Source organism: Aquarana catesbeiana, linkage group LG09 (assembly GCF_042186555.1).
Source record: "Aquarana catesbeiana isolate 2022-GZ linkage group LG09, ASM4218655v1, whole genome shotgun sequence".
NCBI lineage: Eukaryota > Metazoa > Chordata > Amphibia > Anura > Ranidae > Aquarana > Aquarana catesbeiana.
Window position 1 is genome coordinate 300,698,812 of NC_133332.1, and position 14,029 is coordinate 300,712,840.

A 14,029-nucleotide genomic window follows, 5' to 3' on the forward strand; every position below is an offset into this window, starting at 1 on the left:
GGGTGTAACTGTTTCCTGCCCCCTCCCTCTACTACAATTGCATATTTTTTTTAAATGCTTCCTTTTTTTTCGTGCTGCATGGCAGCACTTCCTCCTTTTTTACCTGGCTGAGAATGACATAGCACATATATGCGCAGGTGTGCTGAAGGTGTTGCTTGGCTTGGCTGCGCTTGGGGACCTTGCAGACACCTTTGCAACACCTGGGTATGCAAGCACAGGAAGACAGCATAGTTAGGAAGCAGGACCACTTCTCCTGCGCATGCATGAGCACAGCTTGGCACATGTGCAGATGCAGATATCAGCCAGATCCCAAAGGTCACTGCAATGCCTCATTATTGTTCATGCATGCAACTGAAGTCAAGTAATGTGTTTTAAAGGAACTGCAATGCACAGCTGAGAGAAAGGCGCGTAAAGTGCAGAGATGAGGAAATACTGAGATGTGTAAAGTGCATGCCTGGTCAGCCTAGGAGCTAGTGGTGGTTAGGCGAAATGGTCACCCTCCTGGTGGTGTAGGAAAAACCCCCCCAGTGTGTCACACACCAGATGACTTGGACACACTGTGTCTCATGGCCCTCAGACATTCTGCTAGATCTACAGAGACCTAACCTGCACAAAGATGGAAGATGCAGGTTTGTCAGAGCCTGCCTTGATGTCAGGGAGAGGATGCTTGGCCCTGGGGTCGTTTTCCTTTTCCCAACTCAGGGTGTCTCTCGTTAGGAGAGACCTCATCGAGTACTTGGAGGACCAACTTTGTCATACCTTTAAGAAGCAGGGTCCACCTGGCTTGGGCCTAGGGTTACCTTGTCCTGTCAGAAGCCTTGTGCCCTAGGGGTTTCAGGGATAGCTCAGCAGGGAGATCACTGTACAAATATCAGATAGTTAGTACAGTGAACTCCTCCTGAGCTCCTTTTTTTTTTTTGTTCAGCCCGCTGGGTTGCACAAAAAAGAACTGATAGTGTGTACCTAGTATTTGAGCCGGCTAGGGGAGTATAAATATTTGTTTTTTTCAAATCCCGCACTTCTCTTTTTAAGATAGATTCAAAGTGAAAGTGGAATAAATCTTCCGATGAGGACACTAGTTCTGGTGAATGTGGTGACAATTTTAGAGCGATTTCCATTAACTTTCTGTTTTAGCTATGGGATGGGAAGTAAAGGAAAAATCTCCCAAATGGGATACAGATGGCAAAAAAAAGATAGGGATTATAATCTTTCCTTAGGCCTCTTTCACATGGATGATCCGTATGTCCGTTTTTCATCCTTCCGTTTTCGGATGAAAAACGGACATACATTCATCCCTATGGAGCGTCGGATGTCAGCGGTGACATGTCCGCTGACATCCGACCCCGCTCCGATCCGAAAAGTGTAACGGAGGAAAAACCTACTTTTCCATCCGTTTTCGGATCGGATCGGGTGACGACGGACACTACGGTCCGTCGTCATCCGATCCCCCCATAGGGGAGAGCGGCGCTCTGACAGGTCCGTCTCTGCACAGCGTGCAGCGATGCACCTGTCATCTTCCTGCTCAGCGGGGATCGGCGGAGCTATCCCCGCTGAGCCAGCGGATGTTCACGGGGCGGATCATTACTCCTTACCTTACTCCTTAATCTAAAATGAAAAGGAGCACTGCCTTTAGTTCTACTTTAGGGATTGTTAATCTTTTATTTTTGGTTTAATGCTGCTTTAAGAATGATGTGATTGGTTGCTGTGGGCAACTGCAGCATGACAGCCATACACAGTATATGAAAGCTTATAAAATATACAGTATATAACTTTTGTAAGGCGAAAACACCTTTAAAACAAGACAGAGTTGTGCTGCTTTGGTATATCTTGTTGGTGTAAAGTGAACAGCTGACATTGCTCTAGTGATTGCACAGCTGGTGGCACATACAGTACTACAGATCCCAGAATCCTTTGTGCTCCATGGGAATTACTGTAGGGTTTAAATAGACCATCATCCATGTGAGTCCTCAAGTTACCTTCCAAAACGTTCTGTTCCCTATTGGATGCCGCAGCTGGCAGGGAGCTCCTGATAGGCAGCTGACTGGGGCTGTCAGGCCCAGCCAGAGTATGGAGTAAACATCGAAGGCATTCTTCCTTGACTAAATATAACTCAGGAGATGTGTGCTCAGAGCAGCCAGCTCTCACCCATGTAAAAGTTCATTAGCTTACTTACATACAGCAAACCCTTCAAGGGGCACTGCCCAACCCTTTTGCCCTGACCTTTTGTAAGAAATCTTGGTTTGGAGATCTTGGGCTACAGCAACAATGCCAGCCCCTCAGCGAAGGAGTAAAGCCAGGGACAAGAATAATGTCCTAGCCAGGCCGGAGTTTATTTCTCTTAACCAGTCAGCAACATTACCTCCGGAGGCCCGAAACTACAATAGGAAACAGAGTGGGCAATATGGAAACTCCAGCGAAGGTGCCCGGGAAAGACGGCAAAGCCAACCGCTACCAGAAGAGGACTGCATGCAGCTAAATCCCTCATTTAAAGGGATTGCATGGAATTCTCTGATGGCTATTGATATAGCTATGTCCAAAAGGCTTGGAGTCTGTGCCAACAGTACATCTTCGTGGGCAAGTGCGCGCTCCATGGTCAAGCTGATCGGAGTAACGAGCCATGGTCTATCCTGGATAGTTGGCACTCTGCTTTGTCTATGGAATAGCAACACACTGGCTGGACAAGAAGTTCTTGTAAATCTACTTCTAGGTAAGTTACGCTTTATTTCTCTGTATTTATACCATTCTGAGCTCTTTGCAGAAGTTGACATCCCATAAGGGCATGCATTTTCTAGGCAGAAGTCCCACTAAATAGTATAGAAACAAGGGTCATAGATGATACACCTATGAGCAGCTTGTGTTCCTGGAGAATTCTCTTCACCACTTGCACTTGGAAATTTGAATTCTACAGTGGTACTAATGTGACAAACTGATTATATATAGCACAACTGTGCTTTGTGTGTGCTACCATTCATCCCAAGCAAAAACTTTTTGTCATACTTACTGGGGATTGAATGATATTAGGGGTATGCATGTTACTTGCACCTAGCCTCCTGCTGGTATATGGAAGGTGGTCTCATGTCTCACAGTGTCATAGACTCTGCTCATCATTCTGTATTCTAACTGGAGACTGAGTGACATGATTTCATGCTGTAACAAAAAAAAAGACCAAGACCCATGCAAGAAAGTTGTTTCTTGGTCTCAAAGTGGTTTGAAAAAAAGTATATCTAAAGCCAAAACTTTTTTAGCTTTGTATAGAGTGGAAAAGTGAACTCCCTGTCAGGTGTTTATTGCTGTAAATCTTGGCCTGACATGCACAGTCCTTGCTGTGCTGGACCAGTATAACCACGAAAAGCTGGAAGTGATTGCAATGGATGGCACCATGCAAGATCAGAATCATAAAGTAGGAAGCCATCAGCTTTCCAAAACATGCTTTTCAGCAGTTTATTATGTCACACACACTATATTACCAAGAGTATTGGGACGCCTGCCTTTACACGCACATGAACTTTAATGGCATCCCAGTCTCTCTCCGTAGGGTTTAATATTGAGGTGGCCCACCCTTTGCAGCTATAACAGCTTCAACTCTTCTGGGAAGGCTGTCCACAAGGTTTAGGAGTGTGTCTATGGGAATGTTAGACCATTTTTCCAGAAGCGCATTTGTAAGGTCAGGCACTGATGTGGATGAGAAGGCCTGGCTTGTAGTCTCTGCTCTAATTCATCCCAGAGGTTTTCTATCGGCTTGAGGTCAGGACTCTGTGCAGGCCAGTCAAGTTTCTCCACCCCAAACTCGCTCATCCATGTCTTTATGGACCTTGCTTTGTGCACTGGTGCGCAGTCATGTTGTTAAAGGAAGGAGCCATCTCCAAACTGTTCCCACAAAGTTGCCAGCATGAAATTGTCCAAAATGTCTTGGTTTGTTGACGCCTTAAGAGTTCCCTTCACTGGAACTAAGGGGTCAAGCCCAACCCCTGAAAAACAGTAGTGCCGCTAATAGCACTAGAGCAAGACTACACGCTCCAGTAATTCCTGAGATTGTTGGTATATTGTAGGTATCAGCTACTCAGGGGTACTGTTAAGCAAAGATTAACAAAGATGGAAGTCACAACTCTTGGACATGCAGCTTAGACGTGAGTTCAACTATACATACATGTATACCTGTTTCTTTGTAAGGTAATCCATTAATTAGGAGGTTCAGGGTCAGTAGACAGGTCCTCTACCCAAATGTCCCAAACCTTGTGGAATCTTTTAGGGCATCCTCTCGCTAAATAGGTGGTCTTGTACAGTGGTAAATTAACATTAATTTTTTTTCCATAAGGTTAGGGTTGGAGCAGATGAAGATTTCCACTGGAGAAGAATAATTTTCCTTGCATAGAACAATAATAATCCTATCAGAGTCCTGGAGGCCCGAAGATGAGCCAGAGTATCCACCAAACCCAGCAAACAAATCTCCACAGTCCGGGGCACCTGAATAGTGGTTACAGAGTGTATTACTGAGACCACCGCTGAACACCGCCAGCACTCCGCAGGAACGAAGGGATATATTCTGTGTAAACATGCAGGCGTGAGGTAGATCCTGTATAGGAGTTTGTACTGAATCAATCTGTCCCTACCAGCTGTAGAAAGGCACATTCCCACATCTCCTCCCAACCTTCATCATCTATGCTAGGGATGTCCAATTTAATTAATTTTTAATGTTCAACCCCAACCCACCCATCCATCCATGCCTCCATGCTTTATTTTGCTGAGAAATCACTTTGAAAAACACTCACTAGCATTGCTGTGGCCATCTTGAGTAAGGGCAGATGATTAATGTAGCACTTACGCCCAGGAATCCATCTGTCCTTAGCTCAGACCTGTAGGCATCAAGGTGTGCTCAGCTAAGAAAACCCCTCCTCCCCACCTGAAGCTTGGAAACCAGGAAGTAACCGAGGAAATGTAAAAAAAGTTTAAATCAAGTAAATATGAAATACTTCCCTATCTATTTATGAATGCTAGCAGCATGAGGATTAAAAATAGTCAATATTTGAAAGAGAGAAGTTCCGCTTTAAATTCGGTTAGATTGGCTGTCAGGCATACTCTCTGCCAACAACATTTTTCGAGTGTTGGAACTACAAGTAACAGCAAGTACTGTCCACCAGCTTAACAGTACTCTAATAATGGGAAAAATAAAGACACTTTAATTCCTGGGAGTACAGTGCTATAAATACACTGACAAAAGATTAGTTGCCTGGTGTATGGATGAGATTCTGGCCTTTCACCAAGAGGCATGAGTTCATCATAAATGACCTGAGTTTAAATGATTAGACCCAGTTCTACCTAAAGGATCATGTGATTAACACCATGTATACATCATAATCAAACCTGTTTAAAGGAAGAATTCAATGAGTGACCATATAGCCTCCATACACCCTTGGAGCATTCAGTCACATATCATTGCAAGGTAGCAATCTGGAACTCATTTGGTGCAAAGCTGTACAGTTCAAGTCCACCAAATAGCCATAACACCCAGAAGGCAGACCTCCATATTGTTTGGAATTTGAGACAAATCTTTTCTTCTTTGGTTCAGGTAGACATACTGTCAATTTTTATGGCTGTTCTGTTTTCCCCGTTGTGGAGATGGTCTGTCATATCCTTTCAATTCAGTGGGGATCCATGCAGCAACAAAAAGTGCTTTAGTGTTGTCTGTATCTGTATTTGGAGGTATTCTGTTCATCATGAGACTATTTAGAAAGCATTGAGAAATTTCCCTAATGGGGGCACAAACAGCAGGAGAAACATAAAAGAAGTTGTACCACTTCCCTAACTATAAAATAAAAATAAAAACATTAGAAAAAAGTACATCTGTGCCATATCTCTATCTCATATCTTATGTAGCACCCTCTACCAGTAGGTAGGTGCTAGTAAGGGTTATTTTACTAGGGTTTGTTCAGCACAGGCAAATGTAGGCAGGCCTATGCTGCAAGCTAGGCCTGTCTGTTTTGATCTGGGGGCTGGGAGTGGTCAGAGTAGCAGTGGGTGTGACCACCTGTGCTCTAGTTCTGGGGCGCCTCCCCTGTTTCCAGAGAGAAGATTCTGGAAGAGGGTCTGGGCCTGGAACTGGAGCAGCAGGCAGCTCATGTGGGAGCCCTGACCAATCCCAAATTGGTATTGGCAGGGGGCGGGCCTCCTAAAAGCTCCTGAAGCTGTCGGTACACATGGTCCGGTCAATTTCCTCATCAAGGACTCAGGGCTGTGGAAGGTCGGTGAGTGTTACCACAGTGGAGGGCTGGATGTGCCAGGAAGTCTGTGAGGGAACTTTGCTTTTACACAGCCATTAGCAGAGTCTTCATCATACACACGGTGGATGATGGGGAGTCCTGGATCAGAGAAGAGACTGTGGGGATCTGTGTTAAGTAGTCAGTGTGGCCTGATGGCACATGATTTGCAAGTTGGGCTAGCTGGGAACAGTAGTCCACCACCAAAAGACATGTTTTAACCTAATAGGCCTCCGGGGAGAGGTTCTCCAGGCCTCAGGCCTAGTAGCAGCGAACAATCAGAGCCTATAAAGGGACTTATTCAGAGTGGGCCCCTATTACCCAATAGAAGAAGATGTGACATACTTCTGTAGCACCTCCCTGGGTATACTGGGATACAGATACAGGGAGCGGACTTACATTCACCCCAGGGCTGAGTCCATGGCTATAATGGGAAGTTAGAACAAATGTGGGCGCCAGTCACTTTAGGTATTTTTCAATGCTTTAATTATAACTTGAGAAAGGTTGTAGGAAAGAGGTTGAGGGGAGGTTTCAGATACCCTTTTTAGCAGATCACTTACAGACTCCTTGAATCAAAGGACAAAACAGCTTTTCTTCTAGCAGATCTTGAATACCTGGGTAGGTCTTTCACACAGACCTAGCAACCAGTAAGTGCCTGGATAAGCCTCTCTCACAGACTTAGCAGCGAGTAGATGCCTGGATAAGTCTCTCTCACAAACTTCGCAGCCAGGAGCATATTACATTGATTAGATTGTAGAACAGCTTCACAGTACCAGAACCTTTAAGCCATTCGGCGGTACTGTGAGGGTAGGTTAGATATAGGCGCGTCCTCCAAGTAAGTTACCAGGCCCTTCTGAGAGACCAGCCTTCATCCTGGCTCTCTCCAGTAAGGGTTCTCCCCTGGATCTCCTCAGCTTGGCTCGGCTTCTTCCATTCAGGCAAGACGCCCTAAGGACCACCTCAGAAGTAGTAGGCCCCAGACAGGCTTCTGGGCCTACTTGCACAGCTTGCAGCAAGGTAGCCTCAGGCCTGGAGGGCCACGAGGTAAGAACTGACTAAAGCACATGGCATCTGCCCAATAAATATCCCTTCCCAGAATGCACAGCGGCAGGAACCTCCTACTGGGCTGTTTCCAGAAAAAGAATATTCATTACAGCTCAACCTAGTTGTTATTATCACATAGTGTAGTGGGGGGAGGTGCTTTTACTAGTGGAAGATATGGATTGGTGTTTCTGCTTTACAGAAACACAGGATCCATGCCTTCTTTCTGTACTGACAGAATGAATGTTTACATTGTACTGAACAATCAGCGGGTGCCAGCTGACATTGGGTCTGCGGGACCCGCTGTGTAAAATCATAGCGAGAGCAAGCCACCCATGGCACGCACTCGCTCCCAAAAACCGGAAGTGCAGAATCACGGATATGTAGGAAGGCCAGTATGGTGGCCTGAATTTATGGGAGGAGCCCGGGGGGTACTTAAGCAGCCCGCTCACCTGTGGTGCTTGTCGGTTTCCTGTGCGCGATATACGTCACTAGGCCGACTATTCGATATACCAGCGTCCGCAAGTTCTTGCCTCGCAAATTCCCGTATTTCGATATTCCGTACTCAAAACCTTCGAAGTCCGCGTTTTTCGTTCGTATTTTGTACCACGCGTCTGGCTTGGCTGTCGCAGGTAAGGTCCCGTCGGACTTTTCGTTTTTCATATCATGTCACTAAACCGTGATTTCAAATTTTCGTTTCACTCGCATTTCACAAACTGCAATGTATATCGCTTGTACGTTCGATATGTTACCATTTCGACAGCACCGCGACACAGACGTCGCTTCATTTCTAGCATGTCGGTATTCAAAACGAAAAAAAAAAAAAAAAAAATATATATATGCGTCGGTAGACAGCCATAGCGGGTCGCAATTTGCAATTTATCAAGTCAGTTCGATACCAACCATTTCTCATTTCTGAAACATTTCTAAACTCATTTCTGACATTTCAAATTTAATCGGATCAAGTCAGTTCAATACCAATCATTTCTCATTTCTGAAACATTTCTAAACTCATTTCTGACATTTCAAATCATTTCAAACATTTCTCATTTCGGTCACCTACCGCGCTCCGATTCGAATCCAGTCGCACCAAAAGATGCACCGATTCGTTCCGGTGTGCCCCAGTTATTACGGCCTCATTTCTATACATGCTCCAGAGTTACGTTATTGTCTGACATTAGTACCTCTGTCATGCTTATCATTTCATTTCCACGTATCACGTCCCGACACGAATCCAGTCGCATGCAAAATGCACCGATTCGTCTCGGCGTGCCCCAGGATTGGCCTCATTTCTATACATGCTCCAGAGTTACGTTTTCAGTCATTCATACCTCTGTCATGGTTATCATTTCATTTCCACCTATCACGTTCCGACATGAATCCAGTCGCATGGCAATGCACCGATTCGTCTCGGCGTGCCCCAGGATTGGCCTCATTTCTATACATGCTCCAGAGTTACGTTTTCAGTCATTCATACCTCTGTCATGGTTATCATTTCATTTCCACCTATCACGTTCCGACATGAATCCAGTCGCATGGCAATGCACCGATTCGTCTCGGCGTGCCCCAGGACTGGCCTCATTTCTATACATGCTCCAGAGTTACGTTTATCAGTAATTCGTACCTTCTGTCATGGTTATCATTTCATTTCCACCTATCACGTTCCGACATGAATCCAGTCGCATGGCAATGCACCGATTCGTCTCGGCGTGCCCCAGGACTGGCCTCATTTCTATACATGCTCCAGAGTTACGTTTATCAGTAATTCGTACCTTCTGTCATGGTTATCATTTCATTTCCACCTATCACGTTCCGACATGAATCCAGTCGCATGGCAATGCACCGATTCGTCTCGGCGTGCCCCAGGACTGGCCTCATTTCTATACATGCTCCAGGGCTACGTTTATCAGTAATTCGTACCTTCTGTCATGGTTATCATTTCATTTCCACGTATCACGTTCACACATGAATCCAGTCGCATGGAAATGCACCGATTCATTATGGCGTACCCCAGGGCTCGGCCTCATTTCTGATACATGCTTCAAAGTCCGGATCATAGCTAATCGCAGACATCGGGGGATGGATCCATGTCTCTGCCATGCAGCTTACTACCATTTCACTCCCACAACGCATCACCGTTTCGGAACCAGTCGCATCTGACATGCACCGATTCTTTACGGAATGCCTCGCTGGTTCCAAACAGCATTTCATACCTATACCAGAGCTCGCTTGGTTGCCAGTCGCAAACACGGCACAACCAATTCAAGCCTCGGTCTAATAATCATTTCTCTCATTTCATTTCATACGGTGCTCCGATTCGAATCCAGATGCATCAAACAGGCACCAGATCGTCCCGCGTGCACCAATGTTTTCACTTGCCTCATTTCAATACATGCTCCAGAGCCCGGTTCTCGGTCGAATCAATGACGACGACCAGGCCGGACCTCTGTCATGGAGTCCATTCATAATCAACGCAAACATTTCGAATCATTTCATTGTCATACAAATCGTTGCTTCAAAAAATCAGTTAGCAATCCCTTCACGAATTGTCACCTTTTCGTTTTTCTCAGGTCAGTCAAAGTTCAGTAGGTCCACCCTGCACCAGGTTGGACGATATCCCCCCAGGTAAAAAAAAAAAAAAAAAAGGGGGAATGGGAGAATAAGTCGGGTAAGTATGACTCAGCGGATCAAAGAAAAAAAAAAAAAACTTGAAATTCATCTCACCCCTAATAGGTTACAGTCAACCAGGAAATAAAAGCTCAAGAGAATCCTCACCAGAGCAACTATGTCTCAGACCGGCAGCGAAGACCTCACGGCCCCTCTGTCACCTTCTCCAGTCTCAGAAAGCGGCAGCGTGCAATCCCTTAGGGGATGGACTATCCCCAAACTGACGGCAGAGCTCAGACGCAGAGGTGTCCCCTTCCCCGCCACAGCGAGGAAAGGCGAGCTTTTCAAACTCCTCTTTCCCCCACCAGCAGCAGGACCCAGTACCCAACAGGCATCCCTTCAGTCGATATCATCGGCCATTTCACAGTTACACATGATGGTGTCATCTCTATCCACCTCAGTGGCAGACGTCCAAACCAGGGTTGCACTTCTGGAGGCCCGACCGGCCACGGCTGTCCCCGACCCAACGGCAACTCAAAGCTTGACACCTCTTCCTGCAGGTACCTCAGGCTCGAGCCATATTGTCTACCCCTCCCACCTGGTCCCAACCAGTATCAGGAAGGACATCTTGGACGGCAAGGACGTCAACCTGGCCTCTCTCCTCATTTCCGTGCATGATTTGGCAGAAAATAAAGCCTACTCCTGGGGTGACATATCAGTGGTCCTTAAAGCCAAAGACCCCAGATTGAACCGCAAGCTAACAGTCTCAGAGTTTACCCTGGCCTTTGGCATGTTCAGAGATGTCCTGTGCTCAGCCACCCCTAGCAGGCGGGAAGAGCTGGACTTGTATCTCCATACTGTGGTAGACTTGGGCCACAAGTACGGAGGTTTTGCCTTTTACGACTACCATCGTTCCTTTTCAGCCAAGGCCGCGGCCAGACTCATACAGTTCCAGATCACGACAGATTGGAGTCTCATGGATACAGAGCTCTTCTGCCGCCACTTTGCCGGCTTACGCTCACCTCTGTGTGCGATTTGCCAGTCTTCCACCCACACTGCCACCTGGTGCGCCAATACGGCAACCAGACGGCCTTTCGAGTTTCCCTCTACCTCAGGTTCAGTACAGGGTCAGCCGATCCCTGAACCAACGCCTCAGGTGGACAAACTCGGACGCCCAGTCCGAACCGTGGGAGGGGCAGCCATCTGTAATAACTTTAATCAGGGGTCCTGCAACTTCAGTCAGTGCCGTCTACTTCACCTCTGCACCTTATGTCATAGAGCACACCCTAGGATTTTGTGCGAAGTCAAGCAACACAAGAAGGCGTGACTAAGCCGGATCAACCTCTTATGGTTAGGATGGTATCTCACTTCACATCCCACCCCTTCCCTGGCCACCTTCCTTATCCAAGGCTTCACAGCAGGCTTTCACACCGGCCTCATTTCACTACCCCACACTACCCACGAATGTGCCAATCTTCGTTCGGCAGCCATTGACGAACAAGCCATAGATCAGCTCTTACAGGCAGAGGTGGATCGAGGTTACGTGATAGGCCCTTTCAGTTGCCCCCCTTTCAACACATGGAGAGTCAGCCCTATTGGGCTTGTCAAGGGCAAGTTTTCAAATAAATTGCGTTTGGTGTACGACTTGTCTGCGCCTCATTCTTCCCACATACCCAGCCTCAATTCCCTGATCCCCTCCGAGGAGTTTTCCCTAAAATATTCTTCCGTGGACATGGCAATACAAGCGATCATCAAAGCAGGCACAGGCGCCTGGCTCTCCAAAGCCGACATCTCGGATGCCTTCAAGCTCCTGCCCATCCACCCATCCCTTTGGTGCTGGCATGGCATCAAGTGGAAGGAAGCATATTATTTTGCTACAAAGCTCACCTTCGGTTCGAAGAGTAGCCCGTGGCTCTTCGACACGTTCGCCCAGTCCCTCGGTTGGATACTATTACACAAGGGTCAATGCCATGAAGTCATCCATTATCTAGATGACTTCCTACTGATAGAACCACCCAGCAAGCCCCCAGGAGATCTCGACAAACTTAGGGTAATTTTTGGAAACCTCAATGTTCCTATTGCCGAGCACAAAGTCGATGGCCCAGCAAATAGCATCACTTTTCTCGGGGTCAGCTTGGATACCTGCGCAATGCAAGCCAGTCTCCCCCTCGACAAACTAACACGCATTAGGGCAGTCCTTCACGAGTTTACACACACCAAGGACTGTACCAAAAAACAGTTGCAGTCCCTCCTGGGTATGCTCAACTTCGCTATGCGAATTATTCCACAAGGCCGCACATTTGTATCACGCCTACTCAGATTTCTGTCGGAAACTCAAGACCCTGATCAGATTCTGAATTTAGACTCCGCAGCCATAGCGGACCTATCCATGTGGGAGGAATTCTTGTCCGCCTGGAATGGCATATCTCTATTCATACCTATAGTTTCGGTCCGTTCACCCCAGGTGGTAACGGACGCCGCAGCCTCCACAGGTTTGGCGGCAATTTTTGGCCATCATTGGTTTTCAGGACCCTGGCCTCAACAGATACTATTGATACCCGGCTTTTCCCAAACATCTGCCCTCTTTGAGCTTTACCCCATAGTGGCAGCCGCACAACTCTGGGGCCACCACTGGACAGGACAAACTGTAGTCTTTAGCACCGACAACCAGGCCACGGCAGACATCATCAACAAAGGCAGGTCCAAGTCCCTAGCAGTCATGTCCTTCCTGCGCAGGTTGGTACAACTGTCTTTACAACATCAGTTCAATATACACTGTGCATTTATTCCCGGCAGATACAACTCAGCAGCTGACGCATTGTCACGTTTCAATTATTCCTCCTTTTTCAAACAGGTTCCCGATGCCGATCCAATGTCGGCCCCTATCCCTGTCTGGTCACAACTGACCCTGGACTAGATCAACATTTACACGGAGCTACACAACTCATAAATCATTCCCTCTCCTACAACACACTTAAAGCCTACCAGACAGCTTGGAAGGCCTTTAACAAATTCCTCACGTCCTGCCGTAAAGGACCAACAGATATCAAGCAGGTACTGGCCTTCACTGCACACTGCCACACGCAGTTGGCCTTATCCTACAATACCATCCGGCTATACCTAGCCGGCATTCAACATTTTATGGCGCTTGAAGACCCCACGAAATCTTCACTATTCTCATCTCACGCTATACGAGCCGTTTTAAGGGGAATCCAGAAACAACAACCAGGCATCAGCACTAAGCGCTTGCCCATTACGGGACCCATCTTTAGGGACATGTCAACTATTCTGGCTACCTCGCCATTCGGTCTGCTCCGCAGCACGGTCTTACAAGCAGCGATATATCTAGCGTACTATGGGTTCATGCGCCCTGGCGAATTCACCTCTAACAAACCCACAGACCGAGTACTATGCAGACGACACTTACTTAGATACCAAGACCACTTCATCCTGCACCTCGAGGTCTCTAAAACCCAGCAAACGGGCTCAGGAGCGAACATTCACCTCTTCAAAACCAACAACAGCTGGTGTCCAGTCGCCGTACTCAACCGGCTCCTGTCACTCCTGCCTGAACAACCAGACAGCAGTCCCCTTCTACCGTTCCCAGTTAAACCCTTAAACGCCTCTCAGTTTGTGGAACACATAAGAATACTTCTCCGCAATCTTCATCTTAACCCTAGTCAGTATTCCGGACACTCGTTTCGCATCGGAGCAGCCTCCGCGGCATCCCGCCACGGGGTTCCGGACCACATCATCAAAAGACTGGGCAGGTGGAAGTCAGCCTGCTTCGCCCGGTATATCCCCAACCCACAAACAGAGATGGCACAGGCATTCTCCAAATTGGCTCAATAAATAATTGAAAATCAATAAAATCATAACCCTACCTGAATGTTTTTGCCCCCTTATTTTGGCATACCGGCCATTAGACCAAGGCACACTTTCAGGTCCATTTCATAAGCTAAGTCCACACTTTCAGGTCCATTTCCGATGCTAAGTCCTATCTTTACTATAAGTGGTATCCATGTACATACCGGACATAGGGCTCCAACCATAAGTAGGAAGGCCAGTATGGTGGCCTGAATTTATGGGAGGAGCCCGGGGGGTACTTAAGCAGCCCGCTCACCTGT

The 14,029-nt window shown here is 47.1% G+C and overlaps 1 protein-coding gene across 2 annotated transcripts in view; it reads left to right on the forward strand.

The window, feature by feature from the left end:
* The first annotated feature begins 1,996 nt into the window (after positions 1-1,996).
* The window catches only part of PLPP7 (phospholipid phosphatase 7 (inactive)), a 31,673-nt gene continuing 19,640 nt past the window's right edge, over positions 1,997-14,029 (forward strand). The window contains exons 1-2 of one of the 2 annotated variants that reach the window (XM_073600502.1): positions 1,997-2,707; positions 4,316-5,532. In XM_073600502.1, coding sequence (XP_073456603.1) covers positions 2,266-2,707; positions 4,316-4,320 — 447 coding nt within the window. In that variant the 5' untranslated portion in view covers positions 1,997-2,265 and the 3' untranslated portion in view covers positions 4,321-5,532. Of the gene's footprint in view, positions 2,708-4,315; positions 5,533-14,029 lie in introns of those variants that run through there. The other variant, XM_073600501.1, reaches the window with a different exon arrangement.